Below are 15643 nucleotides of genomic sequence, written 5' to 3'. Positions count from 1 at the left end.
GGGAACAGAAGAAGAAAGAAAGAGAAAAATGCTAGCCTGTGCATGCAAGGCATACACAATGTATTGGCTGATGAATGATGACACGATCACCTTTAATCTGATCGATCAAAGACTACCCAATGCCTTTGCCTCCCACTAGACTCTCAGTCTCTAGACATATCGAGCACCACGATCGATTCAGGGACACACTCGGATCCTACTAGCTTCTGTCGTGCCAGACTGCTTGATATTCATTCTGATCTAGACGGCTTGTACTTGTGCTTGACATTAATTGAAGATATTGGAAGTTTATGTTGTTATTCCCCTTTGGAAACATATATCAACCAAGAAACCTAATTACAGGTATGATGGTAGCACAGCCAGCACTGAAAATACATAGGAATGTTATCTACATGCATGACTATCATCTGTTCTGTTTCTAGCTCGACCTATCTTATTCACTTTTAAGATGCACTTGGGAGTTCTTTAAGCAACTGATAAACCGCTCTACCACCAAAAAAGCATGGTCAAGATTATGGGTGAGGGTTGCAGCAATTGCTGATATGTATCCGTCTCTCCCCCACAATCTGGGCGACAAGAACCATATCATATTGTCATATACTGTACATGGTAATGGTAGTGGAGAAGAAGGGAATTGTTTCAAATATATTACTCATGTAGTCTCCTTCAGTCTGTTTGAGAGGTGGAGGAAGCAACCGCATTCCACTAATGTTGTTTCCTAATCTGATCTAGATCATGCTCTTTTTCACCTTTTTCCTTTTTTTCTTCTCCTTGGCAATTGCACCGGCAATTGTAGACAAACTTTCTGTGACAAAATTGATCGGGAAAATTGACGGAAAGGTTAACTGGAATGGGTTTTGAGTAATAATAATTTAGAAAACTTATCCTGTTTTGTTTTCTCCCTACAAAAATATCATATCGATACTTCCAATTGAGTTGTTGTGATTTGTTTTATTATTAAAGATATTTTAAGTATGATCTATAATTTTTTATGATTTTTACTACATTTTTAATAATATAGACGAATGGCCACTCAGAAAACTTATCATTTCCGTATTTCCTCCCTACAAAAATATCCCATCAATACTTCTAATTGAGTTGTTGTGATTTGTCTTATTATTAAAGATACTTTAAGCATTATTTATATATTTTTAGTATATTTGCATTTTTTTAAGATGAGTGATCAAATATTATGTCAAAAATTTTAAAACATCATACTCCAATATTTTAAAAGAGAGGAAGCATGTTATCCTTTAGTATATGTATAAGCCATAATAACAATTCACTTAAATCAAATTAATAGATATTGGTTTCTAAGACGTAATATCACACAATATTTCTCCGATCACCTCTAAAACAATGATCCCCTACAAATTATTATATAAAATACTACCGTGTATTTTTTTCTTGTGTTCATTTTCCTTGGGGCAGGCAGCACAAATCAATGGCCAAGCCCCTTTTCAGGGTGAGTTTTTATTCTGTTTCCAGGTTCCAAGCTTCCCCTCTTTGTGCATCACCCATAGATTAATCTAGAAAACCTTCCATCTTGAGACCCAACCAAACGCTACGAAAACATACAAAAGAAGCCGCAGCAACAAAGCGATCATCCTCCGCACGCACGAAGCCGGCCGCCGTGGTAGGTTGGCAGAAAAATAACCACACAACACAAGGACGGAGGGGGTGGATACGAGACGGGGAGGAGAAAAAAAAAAGAAGGGAAAAGAGAAGAGAAATCCATTTCAGCGCAAGCGCAGCGAAGCGAGCGAAACGAGAGAGACCCGCAGCAAGAGGCCAACGCGACGCCAAATCCATTCCTCCTCCCCTCTCCACAGGCTGGGGGAGACGAGGCGAGGCGAGGAGAGGCGACGCGAACACCCTAGGCGCGCGCGGCCACGGTGCCCAGACCACGGCGCGGCCGAGCCTCTCGTGAGGTGAGGTGAGGAGGGGCGGGGGGATGGCGACGCCGACGCCCATGGCGGGGGAGGGGACGCTCGCGGCGGTGATGCCGCGGTCGCCGTCCCCTACGGCTTCGGCGGCGGCGGGGTCGGCGGCGGAGGCGCCGATGCTGATATTCCTCTACTTCCACAAGGCGATCCGCGCGGAGCTCGAGGGGCTGCACGTGGCCGCCGTGCGCCTCGCCACGGAGCGCGCCGGCGACGTGGGGGCGCTCGCCGAGCGCTGCCGCTTCTTCGTCAACATCTACAAGCACCACTGCGACGCCGAGGACGCGGTACGGATGCTTCCCCCCGTGCAGAGCTTTTTTTTTTTTTTTTGTTATGGTTTCGGTGTTTTTTTGTGGTGTCGAGCAGCTTTGGATTTGGGCGTGGAAACGCGTGGGCTAATCCCAATTTTGGTGGTGTTTGGGTTTAGGGTTGCGGAATTGTTTCCTTAGGTTTGGAGGAACTGAGTGCTATTGGATTAAATGTGGCGAACACTGGTAGGATCTGAAATTGGATGAAGCTCATACCATGGTGTTGGAATTTGTTATGATCTTGCTTTGGTTGGGTAGCCTAGAGGATAGTCATGCTAGTATGAACGTTTTTTGTTTTTTTTTTTTTGCCACTGTGGCCATTTCTATGTTTATGTCATGAATAAACATTGACTTAATTGTACAAACAGTTACACGAAATCCACTGTTTAATTGAAATCACGATGGGAATTTCGACCTATATCATCATGTGTGCCTTTCTCTGTCTAATTTATGGATAACACTGATGTTTTGTGTTGATTGGAGCACAGTAACTTTCACATTTATCACATATCAGATTGAATAGGATTATCTTGTCTTAGTTTTCAACCTCTTAATAAAATGCTTAATACCTATTCCCCTAATAGGGGAGATTGACTTTTATCTGCCCTTGTTTGAGTGGCGGAGGTTTAGCTGACAAACAAAGGTACTTTTACCTTCTTTGCCTTAATTGCTGCCAAAAGTAGAGGTCTATGTGTTCAAGTGCAAAAACGTTTCTGTTGCTGTAAGTTGTAACTGCTTTAACATTATATTCTGTAGCTTTTTTTTTTTGAAAAATCTTCTATTCCTTCTAAATGGCAGCAATCAATAACAATTTCTTCATGTTATATATTTTGTTCTGAGTATTGCAGGTTATCTTTCCAGCACTTGATATCCGAGTCAAGAATGTCGCAGGAACCTATTCTCTTGAGCACAAAGGGGAAAATGATCTCTTCAGCCAGCTGTTTGCTCTGCTACAGCTGGACATTCAAAATGATGATAGTCTTCGAAGGGAACTCGCATCCTGTACAGGGGCCATTCAAACATGTCTCTCCCAACATATGTCCAAAGAAGAAGAGCAGGTCGGTACAATATCCCCATTTTAAAATCTCTTATGAAATTAATTGCATCACATCCTACTGAATGAAAAACAGTTTGTGCTCAGCCTCTTTATATTTATAGAATCAGTGGGTTCTTCTATTCATTCTATCACCATTCTGTATTGAAAAGTAGTCCTAACCATGTGGGCAATGTTCTCACATTGTATTAAGGTTTGTTTTTTGTTTGGTTGAGACTCAAAAGTTCCCTAGCAAAGATCGTATTACATGGTTGTCCAACACCTTGCCCTTTTGACAGTGTTTGAGAGCTTGGAATCTCCTGTACTGCAAAGATTTTGAACTATACCGTTCCATTTTTTTTTCTTGACCTTAAAAAAAAACAAGTAGGAGAGAAATGGTGGCAGTGATGTAGTTGTCTTCTAGTTGTTACCTTTTCTCCCAACAATTTCCTTTCCCATCCTCTCTATTTTGTGGTCATTGCCAAGGGTACAGCAGAGTCCATAACCCATAGGTAAGGCCACACCTGAGAATTAACTTACTTTTCCAATTCCTAGTAAAGCTTGCCAAGTGCATCTAAGTTAATTGCATATGCCAACATGAGTGTCCAGCCTGGTTTTTTGAGTGGTCATATGGAAGAATGTAGCTGTAGCCTATTGCCTGTGACAGGGTCATGCAATTCTTGTTGTCATGCTGGGTTACTGAACCGAGGAATCTGATTTAAGGGCCCAGGATGTTAATTTGGTACCATTTTACTTTTGTAGTTCAGAGGGGCTTCATTATAGTGTAGAAGCTTTGTTAAAGTTCTTTATAACAGTCTTGACAAAAGAACTTGTAAAAGCAGGTTATCGTACAAAACTGCATTGCATTAGCTAAGGTCCAAATGTTTCTGCTTCTCAGTGTATGGATTATTACCATTCATTCCTACCTATGGCTGATCATCTGAAGTTGTTTCAGGTCTTTCCATTGCTTACGAAGAAATTTTCATATGAAGAGCAAGCTGATCTAGTGTGGCAGTTCTTATGTAACATTCCTGTAAATATGATGGCAGAGTTCCTCCCCTGGCTTTCGTCTTCGGTTTCATCTGATGAACATGAAGATATCCGTAGCTGCTTATGTAAAATAGTACCTGAAGAGAAACTCCTTCAGCAGGTTTTTATAATATCATGCTTATTACATTTTGTCATTGATTTGATCATGCATTAAATCTTAATTTTCAAATTTGGGAAGGTTGTCTTCGCGTGGATCGAAGGGAAAACAACGAGAAAAGTAACAGAGAATTCCACCAAGTCTAATTCAGAAGCAACCTGTGATTGCAAGGATGCCTCCTCCATTGATCATGCAGATAACCATATTTCTTCACATGAAGATTCTAAAGCTGGGAACAAAAAGTATGCAGAATCTATTGATGGTCAGGTTGAAAGGCATCCCATAGATGAGATTCTGTATTGGCACAATGCTATCCGTAAAGAGTTAATTGATATAGCAGAGGAGACAAGAAGGATGCAGCAATCTGGAAATTTCTCTGATATATCATCTTTCAATGCAAGGCTGCAGTTTATTGCAGATGTGTGCATCTTCCACAGGTACATAATTTTATATCTTGATCTATGAACATCTTATTGATGGAATCATGGGCTTGTTGTGTAATTATAGTAATGATCTTTTACTTAATTATTCAATATTACCTTTCTCTTAGTGTATTCAGGTTGGTATTTCTTGACTTATTGTGCCATTTGTTTGTTGATGTACAAGTATTCGGTGCTCCTTTGCATCAACCTACTTGTTATGTATGATTTCGGCTTATGTTTCTTGTTACATAGACATTTGGTGGATTTATTAATAGCCATCATCTTGTCTTTTTGAAGAGTATAACGTGATAATCTACTAGTCTCTCTTAAATAACTAGATTCTGCAACTTTGCAGCACATCACAAAAATGGCACACTGACCCATAGTCACCATGACACCATGTCACCATAGCATAGGATTGTATGCTTAAACGCAATTACATAACTCCTGGATATCAAATTTAATACTGCATGAGTTGGGGATAAACCTATGTCTTCATTAACAAAGAAGTTCACTTTTATTACAAATGCTTGGATTTCCATCCAAAGTAGCCAGTGAGTAGTGATTACAAATGCTTGGGGAAGAAGTATGACCCGACATTCTGATTATCAAGTTTCTGTTGAGACATTTGCATTTGTAGCCTTTCTTTCTATATAGTTACAACCCACCTAGTCTATTTGTATAGAGAAGTCACCACAAGAAGCCACATCATCCTTTGACATCCTTGGATGGTACTTTGACGTTTCAGATTAGTCCATGGTTTTTCCAGCTTGCATTAGTTCTTTTTTTTTTTTTGGCTATCAGATTAGTCATTTTCTCAGTTCGAGATATTGCAATTGCAACTCCGCTATACACACCCAACATCCTTCAACAATGCATGGGGTGTCATCTAGTTATTATTCATTTTGTTGTACAGACAGAATTATATGTGGCATGTATTTACAGCATGGTAGTAGTAGCTTGTTGGGTATCGAACCATGTATTTCTTGATTACCTGTATGCTTTTCACTTGAAAGAACTAAATTCCTCTTTAGTTTCATCACATTCATTTTTCTGTGGCCTACAGTATTGCCGAGGATCAGGTTGTGTTTCCTGCAGTTGATAGTGAGCTGTCCTTTGTGCATGAGCATGCTGAAGAAGAGCGCCGGTTTAACAATTTTAGATGTTTAATTCAGCAAATCCAAATAGCAGGAGCAAAATCAACTGCACTAGACTTTTACTCTGAATTGTGTTCACATGCTGATCAGATAATGGAGACAATTGAGAAACACTTCTGTGATGAAGAAACCAAGGTTAGAAAGCCTCAATGTAGCTAGACTGCCTTAATTATTGCTATATTGGTTGTCTCATCTTCATCTTAACTTAGGTGCTTCCTCAAGCTAGGATGCTTTTCTCTCCTGAGAAGCAAAGGCAACTTCTGTATAAAAGTTTATGTGTGATGCCACTGAAGTTATTAGAACGTGTTCTCCCATGGTTAGTGTCCAAGCTGAGTGATGAGGAGGCATCTTCTTTTCTTGAAAATATGCGCTTGGCAGGTTACCCCTTTACTTTGATTTATTGTATGCTATAGTATAAATACATTTCGCTATGTGTAAAGAACTTCAAAATTCACTGAACTAAAACAATGCATATGAAACAGCACCATCATCGGAAACAGCACTGGTTACCCTTTTCTCTGGTTGGGCATGCAAAGCTCGTTCAGAGGACAAATCCAATTCTGGGGAGTACTTATGCTTAACATCTGGAGAAATGAGATGCCTATTGGATGAAGTTGATGGACTGGAAAAATGTCGGCCATTCTGTCCATGTGCTTCACGTAGCAATACAGATGCTTCTCTGCATCCGCAGACTGAAAATGGTTCTAGGCCAGGAAAGCGAGGAAATGATGCAGAATCTGTTCCTGGTACTAATGGAAGTGACTTGTCTCAGACTGATGACACTGAAGCACATCCATGTAGCAAAAAACCTTGCTGTATTCCTGGGTTGAGAGTAGAAACTGGCAATCTTGCTATTAGTTCATCGCTGGCTTCTGCAAAGTCATTTCGCTCTCTATCATACAATTCTTCTGCTCCTTCATTATATTCAAGCCTTTTTTCTTGGGAGACAGATGCATCTTTATCTTGTTCAGATGGCATATCAAGGCCAATCGATACTATATTCAAATTTCATAAAGCAATTCGCAAGGACTTAGAGTACCTAGATGTTGAATCTGGAAAGCTCATTGATGGTGATGAGTCTTGTCTTCGCCAGTTCATTGGAAGATTCCGTTTATTGTGGGGTCTTTACAGGGCACACAGTAATGCTGAGGATGAAATTGTTTTTCCTGCTTTAGAATCAAGAGAGACATTGCACAATGTCAGTCACTCGTACACTCTTGACCACAAGCAAGAAGAACAATTATTTGGAGATATATCTGATGCCCTCGCTGAGCTTTCGCAGCTACATGAGAGGTTGACCCACCCCCACATTGAAGTCAGTGAAGCAGAGAAAAACGATTTTAATTCCTCTGATGAGATTGATTGGACTAGAAAGTACAACGAGCTTGCCACAAAGCTTCAAGGAATGTGCAAGTCTATCCGGGCTGCATTGACTAATCATGTCCATAGAGAAGAACTTGAGTTGTGGCCATTGTTTGATGAGCATTTTTCTGTGGAGGAACAGGATAAGCTTGTAGGTCGTATAATTGGTTCAACTGGTGCTGAGGTTCTCCAATCGATGCTACCCTGGGTTACTTCAGCACTTACTCAGGAAGAGCAGAACATGATGCTGGATACATGGAAACAGGCCACTAAGAATACAATGTTTGGCGAGTGGCTAAACGAGTGGTGGAAGGGAGCTCCGACATCATCTGATTCTTCAGAAGAGGCATCCTCTGCTCCAGAAGGTTAGTGCAGTTGGTTTCTAATCTTGTTATCTTATTGCTACTCCCTCTGTTTCAGGTTATAAGATATTTTGACTTTGGTCAAAGTCAAACTGCTTTAAGTTTGATCAAGTTTGTAGAAAAATATAATAATATTTTCAACTCAACACAAATTTATTATGAAAATATATTCAATTATTGATTTAATGAAACTAATTTGATATTGTAAATATTACTATATTTGTGTATAAACTTAGTCAAATTTGAAGTAGTTTGACTTTGATCAAAGTCAAAACGTCTTATAACCTGAAATGGAGGGAGTATTTGCAACTTGGATTGGGCCCTTCTTTCTAATATCACATATATTTGAATAGTTATGGTAAGCAAGCTTCATTACAATAACATTATAAATATCATGTTTTTTTCTAAAAAAAATGGGGCAAATCGGTATCTATTAGTTGAGGCTCTACGTTGCTTGAATGAATTATACATACATATTGGGCTAGAGTTGGACCAAACCATTTAAAAAAAAACAAGAAGATCTAGCAAGTGTTAATATATCTTTGGCTCTTTGCTATGGTTCAAACTACGAAGAATTGAAGCTATAGCTAGCTAATTTCTAGGGCGCGTTAGAATAAAAATTCAAGACAATTCATCAAGTGTTTCATTGCCCCTGATAGGCTATCCATATTTCAAACTGGTAGAGTGGGTCAGTGGGATGTAAAGTTATACTAGAGAAAAGCTTATCATAAACATGACTTATTGATGGCTGTTTAGTCTCGTTTCCCTTTTTTCGTTTGAAAATATTTTCAGTTGCCTTTTCTTTGCCCTTTTGTAGATAGTCATTTACAGGACAAGATTGACCAGAATGATCAGATGTTCAAGCCTGGATGGAAGGACATATTTCGAATGAACCAGAGTGAACTTGAGGCTGAGGTGCGAAAGGTTTCACGAGATCCTACACTTGACCCAAGGCGGAAGGCCTATCTTATCCAAAATCTCATGACCAGGTTTGTCATCCGAATATTTCAGCAATAACTTTTTTTATAGAAAAAAAATCTGATCATAATTATGTATATTTCAGTCGCTGGATAGCTGCTCAGCAGAAGCTACCAGAGCCAAAATCAGAAGAGTGTAGTGAAGGTGCCGGTATCCCTGGATGTGCTCCTTCATATCGAGACCAGGAGAAGCAAATATTTGGTTGTGAGCACTACAAAAGGAACTGCAAGCTTGTTGCTGCATGCTGCAACAAGCTGTTCACTTGCAGATTCTGCCATGATAAAATTAGTGATCATACGATGGAAAGGTAGAGTCTGTACTGCATCATTTTACTATTGTAGAATACTTATGTTGCCTGATCATACTAGAGTAAGTATACCTGATTTTGCTAGAAGTTGGCTACCCTATGTCTGAAAAAGAAGATAAACGTGTAGAAAATAGAGAGCTTGCAGTTAAATTTCATAGACATAAGCACAATGGTGTGTTTGATCATCTCCTTTATTGGTATCCTTTAAATATCTTTTCTCCCACACTATTATTCATATTTTTATGGCTTTGCCTGTTTAATGTGGCATAAAATAAGTTGTTCGATTATGCTCATCGATTGGTTATATTGAAATGAGTTGATGCAGATGAACAAAAACTTAGCTTGATAGGTAGCCATAGTTGTAGTGTTAAGATGGTGTAACAAGTAGAGATTCTGATTCAGCTGAAATGTTTGGTTCTGTTACCTTTCTGCTCTTCTAATTTTTACGGGGCATAACTCTGCTGCAATGTATAAAAACAATATAGAATGATGATAAAAAGCAATAAGAACTGGCAAAGCCAGTTAGTATAATATCTGTTATGGCATATTGATGACTTATAGACCTTCCAATCATATCAGATAGTAAAATGTGCCAAACTTGTTTGCTACCTGTAGGAAAGCGACACAGGAGATGATGTGCATGGTATGCTTAAAAGTTCAACCTGTTGGTCCAAATTGTCAAACTCCGTCTTGCAATGGGCTATCCATGGCAAAGTATTACTGTAACATCTGCAAATTTTTTGATGATGAAAGGTAATATTTCTCGACTACACTGACAGACTTATTAAATGTGCCTTAAGACGGAGTTTGTTGAGATATCTCTGGGTTGGCACTAAATAACTGCCGTGTTTTTCTATCTTCATTACAAACTAAAATATTGCTTCACTATTAGTCTCCTTATTATCTTTTTAGATATCTAGGTATCTCCATTGTTTTAAAACAGAAATGGTTCTCCAGCTTTGAACTTTTGACTGTTATTTTGTTGTACAATAGAACGTTAAGAACAAAAAATTTTAGACATAAGATAATACTTTCAAATATGCATCTCATGTCTTGAATGCCACCCCTTTAGGGCACATGTTTTTTTTCCCCAAGTTTAACTGTTAAATCCTTGAGAACATTCTGTGAAATTCTGTGTTCCCAATGGAAATGGGGCCTCAGTTTATATATTTTTTGGACAAATCATTTGGCAAAATTTCAAAGTTTTGAATCTTGAGATGTGTGAGAATTTCACAAAAACAATCAAACAGATGGAATAGTTAGGCTCGTTCATTTTATTCAAAAATGAAATAGAACTAGTTAGAACAAATTTTGCCACATTGTGATTTGTTTTAAAAGAACAGATGGAATAGTTGTGCTCTTTTTTTTTTCCCTTTTTCTTTGTAGGTATGTTTCTTCCTTCTTAATTCAATGAAATGCAGCCCTCCTGCTTTCCGAGAAAAAAAAAGAAACAGAAAGGCTTTTTTTTTAAACTGAAATTCATTTTTTAATATCCTTAAACAAATCATGTGTTCTTTAATGCTTGGCAGAGTGATAGATGACACCATTACCTATCTTACAAAAACTTCCATGACTTTTTTGCTGTGTGTGTGTGCGTTTCGGTGCTCCAGAGCACCTAAGTTGAGTAATTGGGTGCTTCCAAAGCACAGGACAAATCTCAGTTTTTCATGTGCCTTTATTATGTCTTCTCATTTACCATGAACACTTTGGAATTCAAAATCTGGATTGCAGTCATTCTGATTGGCACACCAATAAGGCTCTTCTAATGCTGGGACTTCTTTTTCAGGACTGTTTATCATTGCCCATTTTGTAATTTGTGCCGTCTTGGGAAAGGTCTTGGTGTTGATTTCTTCCATTGCATGAAGTGCAATTGCTGCCTTGGGATGAAATTAACAGAACACAAATGCCGGGAGAAAGGGCTAGAGACAAACTGTCCAATCTGCTGTGATTTCCTATTTACATCAAGCGCGGCAGTTAGAGCTCTTCCCTGTGGCCATTTCATGCATTCAGCTTGCTTTCAGGTGTGTTAAGGGCCTGTTCAGATTATAGCCAAAATAAACCTTACCAAATTAATTTTGGCAAGATGGCAATATTGCCAAAATTTTGGTAGGATTTCTTATGTATTTACCAAATTTGGCAGCAAACTAAACGTAGACATTTTTTTGGCAACTTTACCAAAAAAATGGTATGGTTGAAAATGGTATCAAAGTGAACAGGCCCTAAATCTAGTTGGATCATGATGCAATTTGCTGACATTATCTTCACACTGTCAATAATGAGTCTGACTAATTAATCAATTTATCAATTGCAGGCATACACTTGTAGTCACTACACTTGTCCTATCTGCTGCAAATCCTTGGGAGATATGGCGGTAAGCTACATCACTATTACAATATTGTGGCTATTTTGTTTTTACAGTAATGACATGAGTTCTATGCTTGATTAGTTTGCATACTTTGGTGAAAGTGCTTATTTCTCCTTGTGCAAATCTAGAGAGTATTTGCTAAGCTGCCTTCATGGAACAAGAAATTAGCACCATTATTATCATACTAATGTTATGCACCTTTTCTACAAAAATAAAACAACAACATTGTTCTGTTTGTTAATATAATAAAGGATTTTTTTTCTGCACTAGTCCTGATGACTCCTAAGGGCTATAGTTTACCAGTCCCTCAGTTATAAACTCGTTTCTTTATTGTGATTTGTGAGTTAGGGGGTGAGGGTGTTTTACTGTGAGTACCATCATTTGATGATTGTTTGCAGAATATTTTGCTTGCCTGCAGACAAAGAATAAAGGCCAAAAGAAAACTTTACAGTCTCTTTCATTTTTGTGAGAAACTGATCTTTGTTGTGTGGGGATATGTGAAACTAATCAAATACTGCTAGTTTCATTTTTTGTTGTTTGAATTTTAGCTGCAATTAGATGACTTAATGCGATATCTTGTCCTGTACATGTGATACCCTACAGTGTTCTGTCCAAATATTACGGAACTGTGATCCAGATTCATGATTTACTATGTTTCTTAACCTAGTCTGTTATAGGCTTCATGCTGCTGAGGGATCTTGAATATATTGCTTCTTGGATGATTTGTGATCTGTTTGGAGTTATCCAAACAATTTAGCTGTATCTCCTACAATATGTCATGCCATAATGAGTGCTATTGATTAGCAGTCTAGATTTGAAAACACGCTTGTGAATCTTAACGAATATACATGTTCTTTTTTGTCGATATACAGGTGTACTTTGGCATGTTGGACGCCTTGCTGGCTGCTGAAGAGCTTCCTGAGGAATACCGTGATCGGTGTCAGGTATCCCAGATCTTCTATTCTTGGTTTTCGCTCTTTCACCCGCTGCGTTATTTATTCCTTTGTTGTTTTACTCATTCAGGATATACTTTGTAATGATTGTGAAAGAAAAGGGAGGTCTCGATTTCACTGGTTGTACCATAAATGCGGCTCCTGTGGTTCTTATAATACCAGAGTTATCAAGACCGATACAGCAGATTGTTCTACGCCAAACTAGTGGGGAATTATTCTTTCTTCGTTTTTGGCATATGTAAATATAGACTTACAATACATCGTGTAGTTGTAGCATAGCTACCATATTTTTCATCCCTTAGCTAGTTCATTTTTGTCAAGCCTAGCTGCAATCTACTAGGTCTAGTGTAAGCTGTCAAAATGGACGCTACATGCACCTTCCTTTCTGCCCCCTGAAGCCCTTCGACGCATAAGTATACAGTATATAACTATAGATTGATCCGATTCAATATCTCATGATCCGTTTATGCCTGTATTCTTTCATCGTTCGACGCGTTCAAAAATGCTGTTTTCCAGGGTTGTTCTCTTGCTTCTTGAACGTTTTACGTATATTCTAAAGGTAAGTCAGTCCCAACCCTTTCCCTTAATTTTTCTTGTGAAGTTGTATCGATTTTGTCGCTTGCATGGCTGACACCCCCAAAACCAGCCCATTATCAACTTGATCCAATCAGCTGGTTCTACCACAAGTAGAAGTGGGCTAAGATGGCATGCGGCCCACTGCGGCCGGTTAGTCAGCCAGTTGCTTGGTGGTGTAGCATATTTAGCCCATTTGAATATTAGGGGGTTATTCAGGTTGATGACATTTTCAACCATACCTATTTATTATTTTTAGCAAAATTACCAAAAAAAATGTCTACGTTTAATTTATTACCAAATTTAGTAAATACATAACAAATTCTGCCAAAATTTCGGCAATATTGTCATGCCAAAATTTTGGCAATGACAAAATTTGGTAAGGTTTATTTTGGCTACAATCTGAACAGGCTCTAGATCTGGCAAGGATGTCCGGGAATAAGAATAAGTCTACTTTGCCTCCATCATGTCTTGATCCTGATTGAATCGGCTCCCTCAATTGCGAAACCGGGTATAACATCTCTCCCTTTTTGAAAACCAGTGCAAACAACCTTCTTTGGTGGTTTAGGAAGTAGTTTCTGTTGACGTGGCAAGTTGGTTGTGGTTGACTTGCTCAGCAGGTGGGACCATATGCTAGTGACTTTCACCTAATCTCATCTTCTTCTTCACCTCTCCCCCCTTCTCTTTCCTATCTTCCCTCTTCTCCCACATGCGCCGATGGCCTCGCTAGGCACCGCGCTATCACACCCGACCACCCTCGCAAGCAGCTCCTCGGTCTCGTGTGGGACTGTAGCTGCTGTGGGCGGCAGGGGCGTCCTCCTCCCCGTGTGGATGGCACAACCTACGTGGTGGAAGTGGCAGCATCTGTGATATGGCGACGCTAGCCAAAGCCAACACGACCAATGGTGGAGACGGCGGAGATGCTAGCGCTGGCGGCTGACCGAGAGGAGCTGGCGCGCCTTGATGTTGTTGTGTGGCTGTGCCGGTCAACCGCTGTGCCCGATGAGCTTCTCATCTACGACACATGACCAGCTCCCCGTCTGGCATGCTCGATAGTGGTGGGGGGATGCAGGACCTCGCGGTGAACACGGCGATGTTGCTCGCGTTTTAGCATGTGGTGGGACCGTGGCTACCGTGGGCAGCGGGGGTGTCCTCTTCCCTGTGCGGATGGCCTGACATCCATTATGGAAGTAGCAGCGTTCGGCATGGTGGACATGTTGGTCAAAGAGGTGATGCGGTGATGACGATCGATGCCAGCACTGGCGCACGGTCGATGGTGGAGGAGGTGGGGGCGTTGGCGGCCGACCGAGAGGAACGGGTGTGCCTCGACGCTGTCGCACGGCCGCGCCGGTCACTTGCTATGCCCGACGAGCTCCCCGTCCACGACACATGACCAGCTCCCCATTCGACATGCTTAGTGGTGGTGGTGCGACGCAGAACCTCGTGGTGGACACATCAGCGATTGTCATGGGCGACGGGAGCATCCTCCTCCCTGTGCGCATGGCGTGGTGTCCGGATCGGATGTGTTGGCGCTGGCGGTTCACCGGGAGGAGCGGGCGTGCCTTGAGAAGCTCCTTGTCTCTTACTTCGTTGGCGCCGAAGCCCTCTCCTCACTCCTCCACGATGGCAGAGTGGCTCCTCACTCCTCCACGGCGTCAATGCCATGCGCCGTGCGTGCTTGGGTTTCATGTCATAGGGTGTGGATGGCCAATGGCGGCACATGACATGTAGGACCAGCGGTGCAGATGACAAGGTAGCGAGGGAGGTTGTGGACTTGTGGTCACCGCCGACGGGATTTGTGTGGCCGGCCTCGGGGGAGGGATAGAAAAGAGAGGAGTGTCGCTGACATATGGGTCCTACATTCTACGTAAGCAAAAACTGCTTACCTAACCACTAAAGAAGTTTTGCACCGATTTTTAAAGATGGGAGATGTCATATGCCCGGTTTTACAATTGAGGGATGTGATTTGTCCAAGGGCAATAGTTAAGTAAGGAAAAATAGATTTATTCCACGGGAATATATCTCGTGCATACAAGTTTCCTATGTACAAACTGTACACACCAACTAACAAATTTCACCGAAAGTACTAGAAAAATTGTACATGTACTTTCAATAGTGTTACACTAATGTGTAAAGTCTTTACCTCAAATTCATAATATTTTAGCCGCAATGAAAAAGATAAAAAAAATAAATTTTGATATATTTAAGTGTGAATCTATCAATTTTTTCTTTTTCTCTCCCTATATTTAATGAATTTGAAGGTGAGATTTTACATGTAGATATAATACTACTAATATAAGAGTGTATATAAATATTTTTTTCAAGAGTTTTGTTGATATTTTGTGTATATGTACACGAAAGACTTGTATGCATATGGTACGTTTCCAGAATGTCAACTACAAATTTAGAGTGCACAGACTTGTGTATTTAGTGATAAGCCTGGGCCATATTTTGAAGGGAAATTTTGCTACATGACACTGCTTATGTGTGGTTTTAGCCCTAGGACGCTGTCCAAACTCACTTTTGGGGGAAAACACTCTATAAACGTGGTAATTTGCCAGTGAACAACATGCCGATTAAAATAATAATTTCCGATTGAAGAGGAGAGAGAAATCATGTGAAATGTCAAAAATACCCTTGGGCCCACATGTCAGCTCTATCTCCTATCTCTCTTCTCCTTTCCTTCTGATAGCTGGCACTCCAGCTCCTTGACGGTGCACGCAGCGGCGGGCG

The 15643-nt window shown here is 40.3% G+C and overlaps 1 protein-coding gene across 1 annotated transcript; it reads left to right on the top strand.

Moving 5' to 3' along the window:
* Positions 1–1530: 1530 nt before the first annotated feature.
* LOC127772341 (zinc finger protein BRUTUS-like) lies at positions 1531–12820 on the top strand. The gene is made up of 14 exons (XM_052298375.1): positions 1531–2230; positions 3100–3309; positions 4240–4434; positions 4513–4868; positions 5920–6145; positions 6220–6388; positions 6493–7737; positions 8552–8723; positions 8798–9019; positions 9635–9772; positions 10806–11040; positions 11331–11390; positions 12257–12328; positions 12408–12820. Exons 1-14 carry the CDS (start codon positions 1955–1957, stop codon positions 12540–12542), a joined length of 3711 nt encoding a protein of 1236 aa, XP_052154335.1. The 5' UTR covers positions 1531–1954; the 3' UTR covers positions 12543–12820.
* Positions 12821–15643: the final 2823 nt, after the last annotated feature.

This window comes from Oryza glaberrima, chromosome 1, assembly GCF_000147395.1.
Source record: "Oryza glaberrima chromosome 1, OglaRS2, whole genome shotgun sequence".
NCBI classification, from domain to species: Eukaryota; Viridiplantae; Streptophyta; class Magnoliopsida; order Poales; family Poaceae; genus Oryza; species Oryza glaberrima.
This window is presented reverse-complemented; position numbering and strand designations above follow the sequence as displayed.

Excerpts from the sequence above, each read along its gene's own strand:
- LOC127772341 (XM_052298375.1), top strand. The coding sequence starts at position 1,955 with ATGGCGACGCCGACGCCCATGGCGGGGGAGGGGACGCTCGCGGCGGTG. Across the intron at positions 3,310-4,239 it reads TGTCCAAAGAAGAAGAGCAG|GTCTTTCCATTGCTTACGAA; the intron begins GTCGGTACAATA and ends AAGTTGTTTCAG. Across the intron at positions 11,041-11,330 it reads TGCATTCAGCTTGCTTTCAG|GCATACACTTGTAGTCACTA; the intron begins GTGTGTTAAGGG and ends TATCAATTGCAG.